At 42.4% G+C, this 19,619-nt stretch overlaps 1 protein-coding gene across 8 annotated transcripts in view; it reads right to left on the bottom strand.

The window, feature by feature from the left end:
- FRMD4A (FERM domain containing 4A) overlaps positions 1-19,619 on the bottom strand; it is a 720,232-nt gene that overhangs the window by 334,728 nt on the left and 365,885 nt on the right. For all 8 annotated transcript variants that reach the window (XM_075345253.1, XM_075345255.1, XM_075345254.1 and 5 more), the window contains one exon: positions 5,549-5,614. In XM_075345253.1, coding sequence (XP_075201368.1) covers positions 5,549-5,614 — 66 coding nt within the window. The remainder of the gene's footprint in view (positions 1-5,548; positions 5,615-19,619) is intronic.

Raw genomic sequence — 19,619 nt, 5'->3', positions numbered from 1 at the left:
CCACAGTACCCTGATGACTAAGTGAATTAAAAAACGCGTTGGGAGGTCTAAGAACATATAAGGTCAGATTGTTGCCATTTGAGGTGTATTGTGAGGCTGAAGTGTCTGCCCCCTCCTCTATTAGACAACATTTTTTTGTTTCATCTACCACAGTGAGGCCTAACCAATGGTCTTGGTGATATTCTTGAACACTGTAGATCAGGGGTGGGGAACCTCCGGCCCGCGGGCCGCATACGGCCCGCGATGACCTTTTATGCGGCCCCCGGGCAGATTCCCGGGGGCTGCAGTTCTGGGTCTGGCGCTGTCTTGTAGTTTGCCGGCCTCATCACATTTGCCGCTGTCCAGTGTCAGCATGCTCAGCATGTGTGTGTGCCCGCCCCTCTGTGAAAAGTGCCGCCTCCCCCTCCACGGGATCTAGGTGAAGAGAGTGCTGCCTCCTCCCCCCTGTACAAGATGTAGGTACAGATAGTGCCGCCTCCTCCTGTACAGCACTATAGCTGTGTGCCCGCTGCCCGCCGCTGTGTGCCCGCTGCCCGCACCCCCGCTGCCCGCCGCTGTGTGCCCGCTGCCCGCACCTACGCTGCCCGCCGCTGTGTGCCCGCTGCCCGCCGCTGTGTGCCCGCTGCTCTGTGCCCGCTGCCCGCACCCCCGCTGCCCGCACCCCCGCTGCCCGCACCCCCGCTGTGTGCCCGCTGCCCGCACCCCCACTGCCCGCCACTGTGTGCCCGCTGCCCGCTGCTGTGTGCCCGCTGCCCGCACCCACGCTGCCTGCCGCTGTGTGCCCGCTGCCCGCACCCACGCTGCCTGCCGCTGTGTGCCCGCTGCCCGCACCCCTGCTGCCCGCCGCTGTGTGCCTGCTGCTGTGTGCCCGCTGCCCGCACTCCCGCCGCTGTGTGCCCGCTGCTCGCACTCCCGTCGCTGTGTGCCCGCTGCTCGCACTCCCGCCGCTGTGTGCCCGCTGCGCGCACTACCGCCGCTGTGTGCCTGGCGCCCGCACTCCCGCCGCTGTGTGCCCGCTGCCCGCACTCCCGCCGCTGTGTGCCCGCTGCGCGCACTACCGCCGCTGTGTGCCTGGCGCCCGCACTCCCGCACTGTGTGCCCGGCGCTTGCCCTCTGTGACCGTCCAATTCTGTGTACCACCCCCTTCCAGAGATGTGTGCAACGCTCAGTGCTGTGTCCCCGCAGTGATGTCAGGGCTCTGCAAGTGCTTTGTGCAGCCTGCCCCGTGCCCTCCTAATGCTGTGTATAACCCCCAGTGTTGTGTGTCCCCCAGTCATGTCTTTGCTCTAAAAGTGCTGTCCGTGCTCCCATTCCCTCCAGTGATGTCTCTGCCCTCCCCAGTGATGTCTCTGCCCTCCCCCGTGATGTCTCTGCCCACCCCTAGTGATGTCTCTGCCCACCCCTAGTGATGTCTCCCCCCCCTCTTGTGATGTGTGTGCGCCCCAGCAGCCCCTCTTGCGTTGTGTGCGCCCCAGCAGCCCCTCTTGCGTTGTGTGCGCCCCAGCAGCCCCTCTTGCGTTGTGTGCGCCCCAGCAGCCCCTCTTGCGTTGTGTGCGCCCCAGCAGCCCCTCTTGCGTTGTGTGCGCCCCAGCAGCCCCTCTTGCGTTGTGTGCGCCCCAGCAGCCCCTCTTGCGTTGTGTGCGCCCCAGCAGCCCCTCTTGCGTTGTGTGCGCCCCAGCAGCCCCTCTTGCGTTGTGTGCGCCCCAGCAGCCCCTCTTGCGTTGTTTATGCCTCCAACCCCTCTTGTTGTGTTTACCTCCAGCGTCTCCTGTGATGTGTATGCCCAGGACATGCTGGGGGCATACACATCACAGGAGACACTGGGGACATACACAACACAGGAGGGGCTGGGGGCATTTACATGACAGGGGGTATATATATGTCCCCAGCTCCTCATGTGATATATGTGCCTCCAGTATCTCCTGTGATGTATAAACAGCAGTCCCAGCGTCTCCTATCTGATGTGTATACGTCAGTCCCAGCGTCTCCTATCTGATGTGTATACGTCAGTCCCAGCGTCTCCTATGTGATGTATATGCCCTCAGCCCCTCCAGTGAGGTATGTTCCTCCAGCGTCTCCTGTAATGTATATACAAAGAGTTGACTGCGCTCCACACCCAGACAAACCTGGAAAAGCAGTTGTCAGAAGCAACATGATTAGTATCATCAAACATCACAGCCGCACCAAAGAGAAGCAGCTCCAGCCACCACAGTAAGGGTGAGTTAATTGACCATATATAGCAGGGTTATTTTCACATTGATAATTTGATGCGGCCCCCGAAGGTTCGTAGAAATTGCCAAATGGCCCCCGGTAGTAAAAAGGTTCCCCACCCCTGCTGTAGATTAATGTGCAATATATCTTGGTGTACACATTAGTGTGACAACTGGTGATTTCTTGTCACCTCCAATACTATCATTCACGGTGGGGGACTCTCCTACCATGTCTGTTTGTCCTATTTGGTAATAGTAGGAGCTCGATATTTGCTCTAATCACCTTAGGTTGGTTTTACAACCGTCTATGACGTGGGGTTAAAAATCTTTTTAATTATTAGTGATTAAAAGTTATATTTTAATTGTTACCACATTATTAACGATACCAATTGCTTGGCTTTTTCACACTGCACTTATAATTCATCAAGATCTGCTTTTGGCAGCTCCTTTTGAAATTGCCAACCAATGATGTCAAAGATGTGCTTGATGGAAGACACAACTCTGAAGATGGATGCTTCAAGCTTTGGTAGCACGTTTAGGCCTGGTTATAGTAGCACAAGCAACATGTCGCTTGGTGTTGTCATGTTGAAAAATCACTCATGGTATATTTTGGAGAAATGGCCATAGCACTGGTTCCACAATTATTCCCTACTTAAACATTACATACCAACCCAAAGGTGTTAGACAATATCTACACAATCCATCAGAAGGCATTTGCATGACACTGGGCTACAAGATAGAAGTGCAGCTATAGATGTTCCACTGACCTCACACCACTGCTCTCATTGGCTACCATGGTGCAGAGCAAAACATCAATGGAGGCTGGAATGGAGGATCATCCACTTCAGTGATCAGTCCTGATTTTGTTTTGAGACCAGGAGACCAGGTGGGCAATGCTATGAATAGGCTTTCACGATTGAATGTCACATCAGTCCTACTCCCAGGATTATGGTGTGGGGTGACAATGTACAGTAGCTACACCCTTTTATTCTTCCTTCCAGGTACCCTAACAGCCTTTTGTTAGATTGATTTTGTAGTGGAACTAGTGGTATGGCTATTTCTCCAAAGTGTCCAAGGAGACATTTTTCAAAACGACATTGCCAGACCGTATGTTGTTCGTTCTACTGTGAGCTGCCTATTCTGGCCTACAGTGTCTCTAGACTTGTCTCCCATTGAGCACATTAAGACTTCATTAGTTGCCAATTGCAATTACAGAGAGAGCTACCAACAGCGGATCTTGATGATTTGCCCAAGCATGGCAGAACAGTTTGAAGACAACTATTAATAACCTCATTGATAGCATGCCACACGCTGCATATTCTTGATACTGAGTAATTTGAAATATTTGAATATTTGTTTTGATTTTTTCATCATTTGCAAATTACTATTTTGACTATTCATGTCTAATCAAAAGAGGAGATGGGAACGCCGGAAGGTAAGGAGATTTGCAGATCTCCTGTCCAGGGGTCACAGCATACTGACCTGGCCGGTGGATCAGAATCTTGAGATTTGATTCTCCCATCTCTAATATATTATGTATGACATCATACTAACAAGAGCTCAGCGACCTTGTTTAAGACACAGACCTCCAGATTCATTGTGAAATTCATACAGAAAATATTTCACACCATGTGTAAAAGTTACTACTAACACAGACTTCCTGGAATTCATACCAGTCTCCAAAGTATCCATTCATCTCTTAGCCCAGTCTTCCTAATGCACAGCCTCTTTCTTCCTGCCCCACCCAATTCATGTATATTAAAGGAATGGTATTTCACTAATGCTTGACGAAGGGATGTAAGTTTGCAGGAAATGCCAATTAGGAAGCAAGCGACATCTAACTTCTCTCTAGCCAATCATCCAATGGCTATGATACTGTAAGGTGCTAATGATATTCATAGAGTCAATATAGAGTCAGGCCTGTCCTTATTATTCTCTAAGCTCATTCAGAGTGGATGTTATACAGTGTAACATTTCACCAATTTTCAACATAACTAACATTTTCGAATCTATTGATTCACTGTCAACAGATGATATACAACAACCATGTATAGAACATGTTCTCATTCACCAGTGCAAGTCTAAAACATTATGGTCATTATGGTCCAATGCAAAACAAATATTTATACATAGATATTTATACATATATATATATATATATATATATATATATATATAGTACAGACCAAAAGTTTAGAAACACCTTCTCATCTCTAGAACACCTATTAAGAGGAGACTTTGTACAGCAGGCCTTCATGGTAAAATAGCTGCTAGGAAACCACTGCTAAGGACAGACAACAAGCAGAAGAGACTTGTTTAGGCTAAAGAACACAAGGAATGGACATTAGACCAGTGGAAATCTGTGCTTTGGTCTGATGAGTCCAAATTTGAAAATTTGAGATCTTTGGATCCAACCACCGTGTCTTTGTAGAAAAGGTGAAAGGATGGACTCTACATGCCTAGTTCCCCCTGTGAAGCATGGAGGAGGTGTGATGTTGTGGGGGTGCTTTGCTGGTGACACTTGGGGATTTATTCAAAATTGAAGGCATACAGAACCAGCATGCCTACCACAGCATCTTGCAGCGGCACGCTATTCTATCCGGTTTGCGTTTAGTTGGACCATAATTTATTTTTCAACAGGACATTGACCCCAAACACATCTCCAGGCTGTATAAGGGCTATTTGACTAAGAAGGAGAGTGATGGGGTGCTACGCCAGATGACCTGGTCTCCACAGTCACCAGACCTGAACCCAATCGAGATGGTTTGGGGTGAGCTGGACCGCAGAGTGAAGGCAAAAGGGCCAACAAGTGCTAAGCATCTCTGGGAACTCCTTCAAGACTGTTGGAAAACCATTTCCGGTGATTACCTCTTGAAGCTCATCAAGAGAATGCCAAGAGTGTGCAAAGTAGTAATAAAAGCAAAAGGTGGCTACTTTGAAGAACCTAGACTATAAGACATATTCTCAGGTGTGTTTACACTTTAATTATTTCATTTCACATGTTTTAATTCATAGTTTTGATGCCTTCAATGTGAATATACAATTTTTAAAGTCATGAAAATAAAGAAAACTCTTTGAATGAGGAGGTGTGTCCAAACTTTTGGTCTGTACTGTGTGTGTATATATATATATATATATATATATATATATATATATATATATATATATATATACATATCTATCTATCTATCTATCTATCTATCTATCTATCTATCTATCTATCTATCTATATATATATATATATATATATATATATATCTCAAACACACACATATTGTAGATGGCAAGGTCAATTCTATTCTACAGGCTATTCCTAAAGGTGAAATCTACTTATTTACCTGTACGAGAAGTTCTAACTTCCGGTCATCTAGGAGGTGGACTTGACATCGCCGCCCCTCCGTCATCTGTAAATGAACAGAAAATATCATTAGCCATATAATGAGATGGGTCATGTAAGAAACTCGTAAAATTGTGCAGGACAGTTTCTGCTTAATAAACTTGATAATAAGCATTGATAATAAGTAGTCACCAATTCTAAATGACTCCCTGCAGACTTGACATAGACCAATCCAAACATACTGATAAACCAGTTAATTTGCTTAACATCAGTCATGGCATTCCCGTTGGCAAATTCATACTACAACACGTGGCATGGTGCACCCGACAATTTTTATCTCCTGGGTAATTTTGGAATAAAATTCCAGTGTGTCTGATTTTAGAATATCTGAACACTAATTAATGGTTTCAGTTGTACATATTGCAAACCATCAAATTGTAACCATGAAGACAGAAGACAAGTGCCATTGTTACAGTTTTGGTAAGTGCTTTCAATGGAAACCATAAGAATTTGGCCACGTTTCTCGCACACAGAGGACTGATTGGCTATTTTATACAGGCTCCTTGGCTGTACTAACTGTATACCAGCTGTATAAACAGGACTAAATCCGCTCTTCATGTAAAATTGTTAGCCCTCAATGACAGAAAGCAGAGATCATAGAAAATGGTGAGCAAATAAGCCAAGACACAACTGTCCATAATATGGCTAGATTTATTAACTGTGGTAATGCCTTTAAAGTCATGTAATATTGAAAACTTGTCCTGTACATAAGTCATCAAAATCAGATTGGGAGGACCTGACACTTGGCACGCTAACTGATCAGCTATTAGCTCTGGTGGCATCCGGATGTGAACACTGCTCCGTTTACTGTGTAGGAACCACTCCCGTATAGAGTAGATCATCTGCTATTCTCTAAAGTAAGAGCTGATCTGCAGGTCCTGCAGCTAATGCTACACAAGGAATGGAGCTTTTCTGTACAGCACAACAGCTGATCAGGTGGTGGTTATCAGACACCAAGTAACCTGATATTGATAACCTATCCTTATTACATGCCTGGATTATACAGTATATCACAAAAGTGGGTACATCCCTCACATTTTTTAATATTTTATTGTATCTTTCCATGGGACAGCAGTGAAGATATAACACTTTTATAGAATATGAAGTAGTCAGGGTACAGCTTGCATAACAGTGTAAATATGGTGTACCCGCTAAATAACTCAACACACAGCCATTAATGTCTAAACCACAGGTAACAAATGTGAGTACACTGCTAAGTGAAAATGGTCAAATTGTGCTCAGCTAGCCATTTTCCCTCCCCGATGTCAGGTAACTCGTTAGTTTTATAAGGTTTCAGGTGTGAATGGGGAGCAGGTGTGGTAAATTTGGTATTACCGCTCACATATTCTCACTGGAAGTTCAACATGGCAGTATTAAAACATTCTAATTACCATAAACACACCTCCAAAACGGCCACTGTCTTGCTAAAGATACTGAGGATAAAGCTACTGGACTGGCCAAACATGTCTCTAGACCTAAACCCTATTGAGCATCTGTGGGGCATCCTCATATGGAAGGTGGAGGAGCGCAAGGTCTCTAACATCCACCAGCTCCGTGATGTGACCATGGAAGAGTGGAAAAGGATTCCAATAGTAGTCTGTGAAGTTCTAGTGAATTCCATGCCCAAAAGAGTTAAGGCAATTCTTGAAAATAATGGTGGCCAGCCAAAATATTGACACTTTGGGCACAATTTGAACATTTTACGCTTAGGGGTGTACTCGCTTTTGTTGCCAGCGGTTTCCACACAGTAACGGCTGTATGTTGAGTTATTTAAAGGGCACACCAAATTTACACTGTTATACAAGCCGTACCCTGACTACTTTATATTGTATCAAAGTGTCATATCTTCAGTGTGTGTTTTCCCATGAAAAGATGTAATAAAATATGTACAAAAATGTGAGGTGTGGACTCTTGTGATATACTATATCTATCTATCTATCCCTATATCTATCTAGCTATCTATCTACCTATCTATCCTTTAACTATAGATCTTGTGAGTTGCTGGTCAGCTTTAATTTGGGGCTAATGGAATTATGTACTAAGTTTCTGCAAGTCTGCTTTGTCTGAAAAGGGTATTTAACTTTAAAATCCATACCAGCTTAGTTTGAAAGGCTACAAAAAACAAAAGTGAGTATAAGCATTAATACACACACACAAGATTCGATGCAGTTAAATTTAGGCAGGATGTACTTTACAAATCAATAAAATCAACCAGTCTAATAGGTGTCACATTGCGTTGTCTGTAGGCTGTGTTCTAAGTCAGCATGTCCAAGCTCCAAGTTCCATAAGTAATGGATAGCACAATGCACAGACAGAATACAGTTCTTACAGCTGAATTACAAAGTAAAAATAGTGGTGGGGACAGAGGAGGCTTTAGTTCCCCATTTAGTATGTTAGTTCCCAGAAGGCAGTGCATCTTCGGATAAAACAGCGGCCACCAAGTGGTGTCAACTTGCTTTCTAAAATGGGGCTATTGTGAATGGGACATTTTCATGTTTCTGTTAGCCCAATGTAAAAAGAATGGCTGGTTACTATATAAGGTACGATACTTAAGATACGATACACAAGAAGTTCCAGAACTGGTTATGGAAGTGTCAACCATTATATTATCTGCTAATTTCTCATATTATAAATTCAATATATAACTGTGACATGCTAGCAAAACCCTTGACAGACGGCAGTTCACATCATAACCCCTGAGTTGTCCCACATCTCCTACCAGAATGTTACAAAGCAATGACTTTTTCAATGCTGCTCATCTTGCGCCACACATCTCAGGATATATTGAGCTAAGACAGAGGAAAGGTTAAGAAGGAAGTACACATCTTCATTTACAATATAATAAGATACATGCTCTATTATGACAAGTCTACAGACAGGGTTTCCTGATCAAGAGCCTATCAAGTCAAACTGAAAACATCCAACTTGGCTTTGAAGGATCAGAAGATACCATTAGTGATGGGCGAATCCGAACTGTAAAGTTCCATGCATGGACCCAAAATACGGACTTCTCAGGGAAGCCTGTGTTACGGTTTGGGATTGGGAGCTCAAATGCAAATAAATAAAGGAAAAAAAGGAAGCAAAATGTTGATGAAAGCAGTACAATTATACTAACCGAGTTTCCGCGCGGCTGTCACACTGCTTCCGGGTCCGCTCTTAAATCTTCTAAATATTCAATGCTTCCCCAACCAACTCTATGTGAAAGTGTCTGTGATTGGTTGCAGTCAGACTTAATAATTTAAAAAAAAAAAAAAAATCTGCTTGGGGTCCCTTGTATTTTGATACACAGCTAAGATAAAATATACAGCTGAAGGCTGCAGCTTCCAGCTGTCTGCTTTATCTGCGTTGGGTATCTAAATATGACCCTACTTTCCAATTATTTATTTTTACATTCCACTTCGGGGACCGAGACAGCTAGTGTGACTGCAACCAATCACAGAAGCTGTCACAGAGGTTGAGTTGGGGGAACAAGTGAATATTCATAAGGTTTAATAAGTGGACCCAGAAGCAGTGTGGCAGTTGTGTAGAATCGCAGTAAGTATAATTGATCTGCTTTAAAGTCGGTTCTGCTTCCTTTTGTAGCCCCCTAGCTCTTACTACCACCACTTTATAGCACTTAAGTTTGGATCCCCTTAGACTTATATGGGGTTTGGGCTCAAGTTTTGGTCAACTCAATAAGGAAAAATTGTCACGGCACTAAAATGTATTTGTTTTGTCAGTTCTTGAAGAAGGTCCAAGTAGCGACCGAAACGTTGAACTATCCTGAAGCTGTAATAAAATGTATTCTTTTTTCACACAAATTGGAGTGCCTGGTGGTAATTTTTCAATTTCGGGTCAAGTCAAGTCCCGAAGCGGTCTTTCTTTTTTTTAAAGTCCGGCCATACCCTCCAAACCCGAACATCTGCGTGTTCTCCCATCTCTACTGTCCATTTAAAATGATGATCAGCTATTCCAACAGGCACACTAAAATACCTGTTTCTCCCATGTAACAATATAGCGATAAAACTACGAGACCCCCTGTCTGGCAGCTCCTCTCAGGGGCACATACAATTTGAGCTGTTGTACTAGTTGGATAAATCGCCTTAATCACAGATATTTTCTATGTAGGAATTCTGGAAAGCGATCTGGTGATCACTTGGAAAGAAATAGCACCTACTACAAGTATAATTTATGAAGAGACGTCACCCCACCGGCTCCCGGGAATGAGGTCAATGCAGAGTTCTACTGAGTTCTGTGCTGAGTAGAGAATATCTGTTTGTAGAGGACAGAACTGACTCAGTTGTTTGCACAGGCTTTAGAAAGTTTGGGATTTTACGGTATTCATGGATTGTAATCAGAATTTGGCTATGCGAAATATTTCCATTTAAAGGGAAAACAGAATGCAAATATTAATTGCTATTTCTCATCAATTCCCATAAAATTAGTGAATTAAACAACTTTAAACTCTTTATGGATGGAGATGTAGAACCAATGTTGAGCATACAGAAGATGAGGGATAACGGAGATTATATAGAGTGCAAGAAACCATATTGTAGTGGTGAAATGACATGATTATTAGGCGTACAGATGATTATTATGCTATAGAATTAGTTGTAATTACAGGCTCAAGGAAATTATGCATTTTGGCGTGCACTAGATCATGTAGGGTTTAGGAGATGACATTTTTCAGGGGTAGAGGAGCTTATCTAGTGCAGGGGATGCTGTAGGACTGGGGTATATAAAATGATGTAGTATTAGGGATTGAGATGGTATATTGAGAGTTGAAGTTGAATACTGAAGCTATAACTTTCGCACTAAATAGAACCAGGTGATTCATGCTGCCCAAACCATGGGCAAGATGGATCATAGTTGTGGCGTAAGAAATAGTATGCTTTGGTGATGCAACCAGGCATCATAGCAGGAGGACAGACTATTCCACCTCATACTAGCCCTGAAGCAGCTGACTGACAGGTGTCCCTTATATTTACATAGGAAGATATCGGTCAATCACCTCTAGCAGCACCGGGAGAAGCCAGATGGTGCCAGAGCCAGACTAGTCTCCGGCTATGGTCCATGGAAGTATCTTTAAAGTATATCACCTCTGATAACACCAGAGAAATTCAGGGTATAATGTACCTGGCTGCAGTTATACAGCCAGTCAGCGATTCATGCTGCCCATTGCTTTGGCAGAATTGCCTGACAGAATATTATCACGTGTTTGCGACCCTATCTACGATCAGCATGATGTAGAGACAGAGACCTGATTCCAGTGATGTGTCACTTACTAGGCTGCTTAGTGTAGTTTTAATAAAATCACTGTTTTATCTGCTGCAGATCTACCCGCTCTCTGAATGCTGAGCTCTGTATGATCCACTCACACCACACATCTGTGCGCATTGTGCATAGACAGAAAGATGCTAATCAGTGGTGTGGGTGGGGTGATACAAAGCTCAGGAATATGGTGAACTAGGTTTACTAGTTCTCTAGTATCAGTCTCCTACTGAATAAAACAGTGATTTTTATCAATACTACAACAAACAGTCCAGTAAGTGACACATTACTGGAATCAGGGTCTCTGTCTCTTCATATACAGATTTGGTGTCAAAAACCTGGTGACAGATTTCCTTTAAGTCATTGTTAGATGAAGATTTAGTATATTTAAAATTGATTAAGGATAATAGTTAGAAGTGACTGATCTACTCCTGTGTGGTACTGAATGTTTTTTTATTGAAACACATTTAATATTATTATCCATACTATATACGATATCTTCGCTGAAAACAACAACATTTTAATAGATCTGCAGATCAATAATTTCCCAGCCTCTGTAAATCACTTTCAATTTCACAAATAGTTTTGTAATGTGTAGATGGGATTTCCTGAGTTATGTGTATGACAACATTCAGAAAGCAGCCCTGTACTTCCGTCCGTCCGAGAAACGTTTGATTGTGTCTCCATATGATTCAACACTAAGGAATGTGATCCCCCAGAAGGAAGAAACGCACAATACAAGGTACATTTCACGTCTTCTTTAAAAGGCTTTTAGAATTTGGAATGAATTGTCATTTAAAGGATACTTACATCTTGTACATATTCGTGCTTTTTATATATATATATATATATATATATATATATATATATATATTTATATTTATATATATATATACATGCATATACATATATATATATATATAACCTTCCAAACTGTTCATTTTGCTTGTACTTAGATCACAGTGAGTGCAATATCCAATATGGGCCAATCCATAAGCCTATATACACTACTCACAAAAAGTTAGGGATATTTGGCTTTCAGGTGAAATTTACATAAAACGCAAACAGTTCACGCTCTCTACAGTGATATTTTATCGTGAAAGTAGGGCAATTAAGTAGAAGCATGTATGGTAATTTCCCGCAAAAATTGTCAATGTCTCAATATCTTGTCATGTGGCCTTAAGCATCAATTACAGCTTGACAAGAATGTTTCATGCTGTTCACTAGGCGAGTTACGGTCTGCTGAGGCATGGCATCCCACTATTCTTGAAGGGCGGCCCTCAGGTCACTGAGGTTCTGGAGTACAAAGTTGTAGGCCTCAACATGGCAACTCAACTAATCCCCTATGGGATTCAGGTCTGGAGAAAGTGCAGGCAACTCCATTTGAGGTACCCTAGTCTCCAGCAGCCATTCCCTAATGTTGCGATCTCGTTGAGCTGGAGCATTGCTGTCCATGAAGAAAAACCTAGGCCTGTGGTGTTCATGCAGAGGCACAATGACTGGATTAATGAAGAAACCAAGAAACTATGACGATCCACGACACGCACAGCTTCAGACTCTCCTTAAAAACACATCTTTTTAGGGTGGCCTATCACCCTCTTTAATCAAAATCAATTCATATATATCCCCTCCACTATTTCTCAGAACATTAATTCTCCCTCAAACTCGACTGTACCCAAAGCATTACAAAGATTGGCTGATGACTGGTTCATGCAGCCTTTATCTATCCATCCATTTTTTTTTAGATGGCTGTACCGTTGTAAATATGCACTTGAACCTTGTGTAACCCCATCTCCCTCCATTGTAGATTGGTAAACTCTTATGAGCAGGGTTGTCTGTATTATTGCATCTTCTATAACTGATACTTATGTTTGTTTGTATATGAAACTCTGACTTGTAAAGCGCTGTAGAATATGTTTTCGCTATAGAACTAAAGATTGTTATTATTAATGACGTTAGTGCATGGTGGTGTGGTCAGATACCCTTGCAGATCAACTAGCACGCATACTACGCTAATGAAAATGGTTTTGCATGGTCTGACTTAACACTCAAGTGCCTGCCACCTCCCTAAAATATGCCTGCAGTTGCGTGGCATTCATCTTCCGGTTCTGAAGGGCATTGTTCACAATGAAGCGGTCATCAGTGTGGAATGTGGCCAAGGGCTGTCCACTTCTATGCCTTTCAGTGACTTTTCCAGTCTCTCTGTTGCAACCTGCTGATAATTCTTTGAGACACTCTACGTTCAGTGACCACTTCTGTCTGAGAACATCCGGCTTGAAGCCTCGTAATGGAGAGGTACAAACTCCTGTTGTGAATTTTGCCATTAAGCTCCTTGTTAGGGAACATAAAGTTGTGTAAAAAGTACTGAAACACTGAATAGTTGTATATGAGCATTCAAAAGTTTAGAAAAGTTCACATTACGTTCACCTGACAAGGTTAGAGTACATTTTAGGATTATCCTGAAATTCACCCGAAAGCCAAACATCCCTAACTTTTTGTGCGTAGTGTATGTGCAATACATCAAAAACCACAGTCAATACTAATGTCTAATTGTCTCATTTTTTAATTTTTTACATGAGAATATTATTATAATTTTTATTATTTATTTATAATCTTGAGATGATTATTATACATTCTCATTATTGCTTACATTAGACTTATAAATTGGCTTCAAGAGATACAATCCCACAGACTTATACTTTGTTTCCACGAGCCTTACACCATTTGTACACCTGTATGTATTATGTATTGTATATTTTATACAAGATCAACATATTCATAGTACTATACAGAGAATATATCAATTCAGCCCCAGTGATCCAGCTTACAATTTAATTTCCATATAACAGACACAAACAAAAGCCGATTTTATGGAAGCCAATCATCTTAGCGGTATGTATGGTATTTTGAGAACTGGGGAATCTCTCACAAGCAACAGATAATATACATGCTTAATTCAGATGTGGTGCCAGTTGGGTTCAGAATATACATAAAGCCACCAGTATTAGTCACTTTGACACTGACTCTAAGCATTCTACTTATGAAACATCATCTAACATTGATAGAAAGCAAAAAAATACCATTAGCCAAACAGGCCATTCACAACTTTGGTGAACATACCCCTGAGAATGTGGGATAACCTTTATCTTTCTTCAGAGGGTCAACAATATAATTCTTTAGAGAACTGTTATGAAGAAAGTCCATGTGTAAACGTCTAGTGTTTCTCCAAAAACAAAATTAATATTTCACCATGGATGTCTAGAGATGATGCGATTCTCAGGATCTAGTACAGTGGCCAGGTCAGTTATCTCAGTCCGGAGCCACGAGAACTGTTTTCTACCTTCGTGGCTATTCCTTTGATTAGCCGGCCTCATAGGACGTCATTGTTGTGATGTGACGTCATGTTACACCGGCTACTGAGAAGAAGAGGCGCGGGTAGGGTGGTTCTCAGGGTTCCTATCCAGCATACAAAGATTTACTGCCTTGGCTGCGAACTACAGTAGGTCCTGTGTATTGATTCGCATTGACTCTACTAAATCTACACGTTATCTTTCTATCTGTTGATTTATCAAAGTGTTAGACAAGACACTGAACTTGGATATTATCATTTTATTTACTTATCACTTGTCAAAATATAAATTGTATTCACTTCTCTGAGATCCCACCATTGATTTGCCAATAAACTAACACATATAATACAGGACTACAAAGCTAATATATGCAGATGTAATTAGATTTCACTATGTATCTTGTCCTAGAATTGTGATTGAGAACAGCGTCTTCTCAAAGTGTACAGTTGATTGAACCTCGAAATCAAAAGATATTAGTGCACCGACTCCGAAGGAAATGGCGAGCTAGCTGTAATTTTAATAAACGCCTATTTAATCAAAGGCATTTTTTTCTCCATGAGGAATACTTTCATTCGCCACTCAATGAAAAGACGTTGAGGCAAGATGAAATTAAAAATCCAACAGCATAATCAGTGACAGGTTTATAACTGGGGTATGGTTACCAGCATTCTTCCCTTTTTCCATACTGAATTTGTCTGGCTATAGTAATATCCATGGATTTGAAGACAGACATTAGTCAGGGGCACTTTGACATTGATGTCTCTTGACTTATCCATGTATGATTTCAGACATATGTTGTATATGACATCACACACAGATCATTATCTTACAATAATAGCGACTGAGCCGTAAAACATGGAGCGCAGACACAGTACAGGAGCATCCTTGAAATACTGGAAGTGTCCTAGGAGGAAAAACATTTCACCTTTATTGACGTTTGCAGATAGTTCACGGAAGCTTAACACCTACCTAAGACAGCCATGACTCAATAGACCTCTGTCTCTGGAGATCCCACACTGTGAGAGGTCCACATTTCCTGATATAGGCAAACATTGCCTCATCCGATATGATGTATCTAAAATAATGCATTCCAAATGCATAGATCATATTCGATAATGTGATAATCATATTCACTGACTTCACTGGTTCTTGTCAAGAAATGTTACAGTAAAGTGTTTATTACATGGGATGATGTAAAAATATATTCTAAAGTCCTTTACTATGGTCAAATAAAGCTAAATCTTTTCAAGGTACAATACTGGTCATTGCTAGACTAATATATTTCACAATGAAAGGCCACATCAACACTATGCAATACTTTAAAGGGGATCTGTCATGAAAGTGCATTAAGTCTTCTCCAGACTCGGGAGCTTCAGCTTCCACTGCCAATACTAGCCTAAATCCTGTGAAAAGAGCAGGCATGGCCAGAAGCAATGTAACAAAAGCCATCTCTTACATAACAGTTAGTCTTTTGCATGTCTAATATTCTGATATTATATCTGAAGGACCAAAATTGGATCCAATATACTAGAGACACCTTTGGCATATAACCATGTAAATGCATAAAAAACACTTTCTTACTTTCCACTTCAAATCTATTACTGCAATATATACTTAATTCCAAACATCTTAATCCATTCTTACAGACTAGATATATTCACCATGTTTATAAGCATAGAAACAATGTACTAACTATGTAAAGCGCTATGGAATTAATGGCGCAATATAAGTGAATAAATATTGTTATTATATTATTATTAACTAGCGTTAATGGCTTCTTGGTGTCCATAAATTTCTGTTGTTCACAAAGGCAATAGCATCACACATAATCCACCTTGTTTTGGGGCTCCCTTTCTCAAGCAAATACAAGTCGAGAACTAAATTCAAAGGAAATCTTATAACACATGGATTTATAAACTGAAGTGTATATATTTCACTATTGTAAAAAAATAATGGCTACATAAAAACACAACACACTCCAAATGTCCCGTCATAAATATACCCAATAATGTACAATATTTATGGACACTAAGAAGGCTAGGAATCAAGGACATTATTTCTGTCCTTAAAAATGGGGTAAACAGATATCATCTGTGAGAATGGATTAAGATGTTTTGTAATGAAATAATTAAGCATATATTATAAGTGTAAAATAAGAAGATGTCTGTTGTGTGCATTCACAAGCAGAGATGAGCGGACCAGAACTTTACAGAGTTTACATTAAAATCAGTGTTTGAGTTCAGAGTTCGGGTGCTTTACGTATGCAAACCGCTCTATCTAGAAATGCTATGCTCGGGTACGCTCGGTGCTCAGCCTAGTGTGAGCCGCCTGCAGTGTTTGAATTGCTCACACTGGGGGTAACAACTTGTTAAGATGTAGTGTGCACCAAAAATACCCCCAAAACCCGTCCTCCCCTGGAAGTGGTCTGTTTATGGCTGGCGATCCAAACTGCCCAATCAGTAACTTCCAATAAGGTACGGGTCAAGTTCGGGTCCAGAACAGAACTTTAATTAAAATTCGGCTGAACCTGCAGAACCTGAACTTCCACACATCTGTTCATCTCTATTCACTAGATTATATGCAAGGTTAACAGGAGTAAAGATGAGTGAACCCAAAGTTTGGTGTTTGATGTTCTTACCAAACAAAGACTTCACAAAAAAACAAAGTTCGGTTGCTTTACGTATACAAACCTGTGCTTGGGTATACTTGGTGCTCACTTGGTGCTCAGCCCAGTGTGAGCCGCTTGCAGTGTTTGAACGTCTTCTACATCACAGTGAACGGCAGTATTGAACATTTAGATAATGACGACGTTTCATCCACAGGAGCCAGGATATATTAAAATAATCAGCCATGTTTGCTCTAATGGCTTACAACTTCACACAAAGCATGATATTTTTATTCCTAGCAATGAGTATATAAAAATTAAGGGCCCTTCCACTTAGAAGCTATATGAAAGTTTGCCACCTAATAAAAATTTGGCAGGCAATCTAGGGCAATGTACTCTAAGGGGTACTTCACACACAGTGAGATCGCTACTGAGATCGCTGTTGAGTCACGTTTTTTGTGACCTCATTAGCGATCTCGCTGTGTGTGACACTGAGCAGCGATCTGGCCCCTGCTGTGAGATCGCTGCTCGTTACACACAGTGCTGGTTCGTTTTTTTATTGTTGCTCTCCCGCTGATAAGCACACATCGCTGTGTGTGACAGCGAGAGAGCAACAATCCTGAATGTGAAGGGAGCAGGAGCCGGCGTCTGACAGCCTGCGGTAAGCTGTAACCAAGGTAAACATCGGGTAACCAAGGTGGTTACCCGATATTTACCTTCGTTACCAGCCTCCGCAGCTCTCACGCTGCCAGTGCCGGATCCTGCTCCCTGCACACGCTAAGTTAAGCGGTGTGAGCAGGTAACTAAGGTAAACATCGGGTAACCATACCCGATGTTTACCTTAGTTACCAGTGTCCGCAGCTTCCAGACGCCGGCTCCGTGCAAGCGCAGCGTCGCTTGCACGTCGCTGCTGGCTGGGGGCTGGTCACTGGTCGCTGGTGAGATCTGCCTGTTTGACAGCTCACCAGCGACCATGTAGCGATGCAGCAGCGATCCTGACCAGGTCAGATCGCTGGTCGGATCGCTGCTGCATCGCTAAAGTGTGAAGGTACCCTAAGGATCTCCTTCACTAGGTATACAATATGTGACCAAAAATGAGCTACTACTGGACAGAACCATCAAGTATAGTACATTGTACCTCTATCAGGAAAGACTCTAAAGTGTTTACTATATACATACCAGAAGAATAAGGACAGTGGACCAACACCCCACCTACTGTCTCCTCCCCAATATCCTATAGACTGTAAGCCGCAAGGGCAGGGTCCTCTTCCCTCTATACCAGTTTGTCTACAGTAACTTATATCTGTATTCTGTATGTAACCCCTTCTTATGTACAGCACCATTGAATCAATGGTGCTTTATAAATAAATAATAATAATAATAATAATTAATTATAGTCTTTACAGGCCAGTTTGAAAAAGCCAATAGCCACTTGCATGTTTCTAGGAGCTAAACCATAAAAAAAACGTAAATAAAAAACAACTCAAAGTTAGACAACTGTCTATTCTTAAAGGGAACCTGTCATCAGAAATTTTGCTTTAAACCTAAAAGTTTCCCCCTCTGCAGCTCCTGGGCTGCATTCTAGTAAGGTTCCTGTACTTTTTGTGGCCCCTTTTAAACCAAATTAAATACTTTATAAACTTGTACCTTTTGCTATGTAAATGTTGTAAATCGTCCATGGGGCGGGCTCTCTGCTGACCGTTGCTGTTCCTCCAGCAGATTTACGCCGCCCCCCAATGCTGAATGTCATATCTCAGGACGCCGCCCCTGGGCGCCCCTGGTCCCGCGCATGCGCTGTGCGACTGTAGCGGGACTGTGCACTGTGTGCAGGTGTGACCGCTGGTGATGTTTTGCGCAGGCACGAGGTTATGGGCGGCGCTGTGAGTGTCATCAGCAAGTGCCGCCCATAACCTCGTGACCGCACTTTTCCCTCTTCCTCCAGCGTTCTGCGCAAGTGCTTGCTGGCCAGATGACCCGACGTCACCTCTTTCCCATCTTGCCCTGCTGCAGGGTAAGATGGGAAGGAGGTGACGTCGGGTCATTTGGCCGGCGAGCGCTTGCGCAGAACGCTGGAGGCAGTGGGGGAAAGTGCGTCCACGAGATTATGGGCGGGCACTTGCGATGCAATCACAGCGCCGTCCATAATCTCGTGCTTGTGACACACGCCACCAGCGATCCTGGCGTGGGCGGCACTTCGGGTGCAGTGGGCAGCGTCCTGATGGATGAAATGGAGCGCGGGGGGACAGCGTCAATCTGCAGGAGGGACAGCAACGGTCAGCAGAGAGCCCGCCCCCATGGACGATTTACAAAATTTACATCGCAAAAGGTACAAGTTTATAAAGTATTTAATTTGGTTTAAAAGGGGCCACAAAAAGTACAGGGACCTTGCTAGAATGCAGCCCAGGAGCTGCAGAGGGGGAAACTTTTAGGTTTCAAGCTAAATTTCTGATGACAGGTTCCCTTTAAGACTATGAATAAACGTTGGAAAACCATGCTTGACCTCATAACGTATGATGCTTCTGGTCACTGGAAGTAGCAGATATTTTACAGTATGGTCCGCTTTGGTCTCCATGTAGTCTGGTCTGTTTTCTTTAGGAGTAGTATTAGATGCCACCACAATGGAGAGGTGAGATATTCTTTAGGAAAATGCTTTAGAAGTTTTCCCTTGTGTTGGATTTCTTCCTTTGTTTGATTAAAAAAATATGTGGGAAAGCTTAATAGAAGCAAAAACTCTAAATTCTTCTTAATCAAAATTCTGAAAAAAACTATATATGTATATATACACATACACACATCTGCATGGACAA

Source organism: Anomaloglossus baeobatrachus, chromosome 4 (genome assembly GCF_048569485.1).
Source record: "Anomaloglossus baeobatrachus isolate aAnoBae1 chromosome 4, aAnoBae1.hap1, whole genome shotgun sequence".
Lineage (NCBI taxonomy): Eukaryota > Metazoa > Chordata > Amphibia > Anura > Aromobatidae > Anomaloglossus > Anomaloglossus baeobatrachus.
The sequence above is the reverse complement of the archived record's forward strand: the minus strand, read 5'-3'. Positions and strand labels throughout refer to the sequence as shown.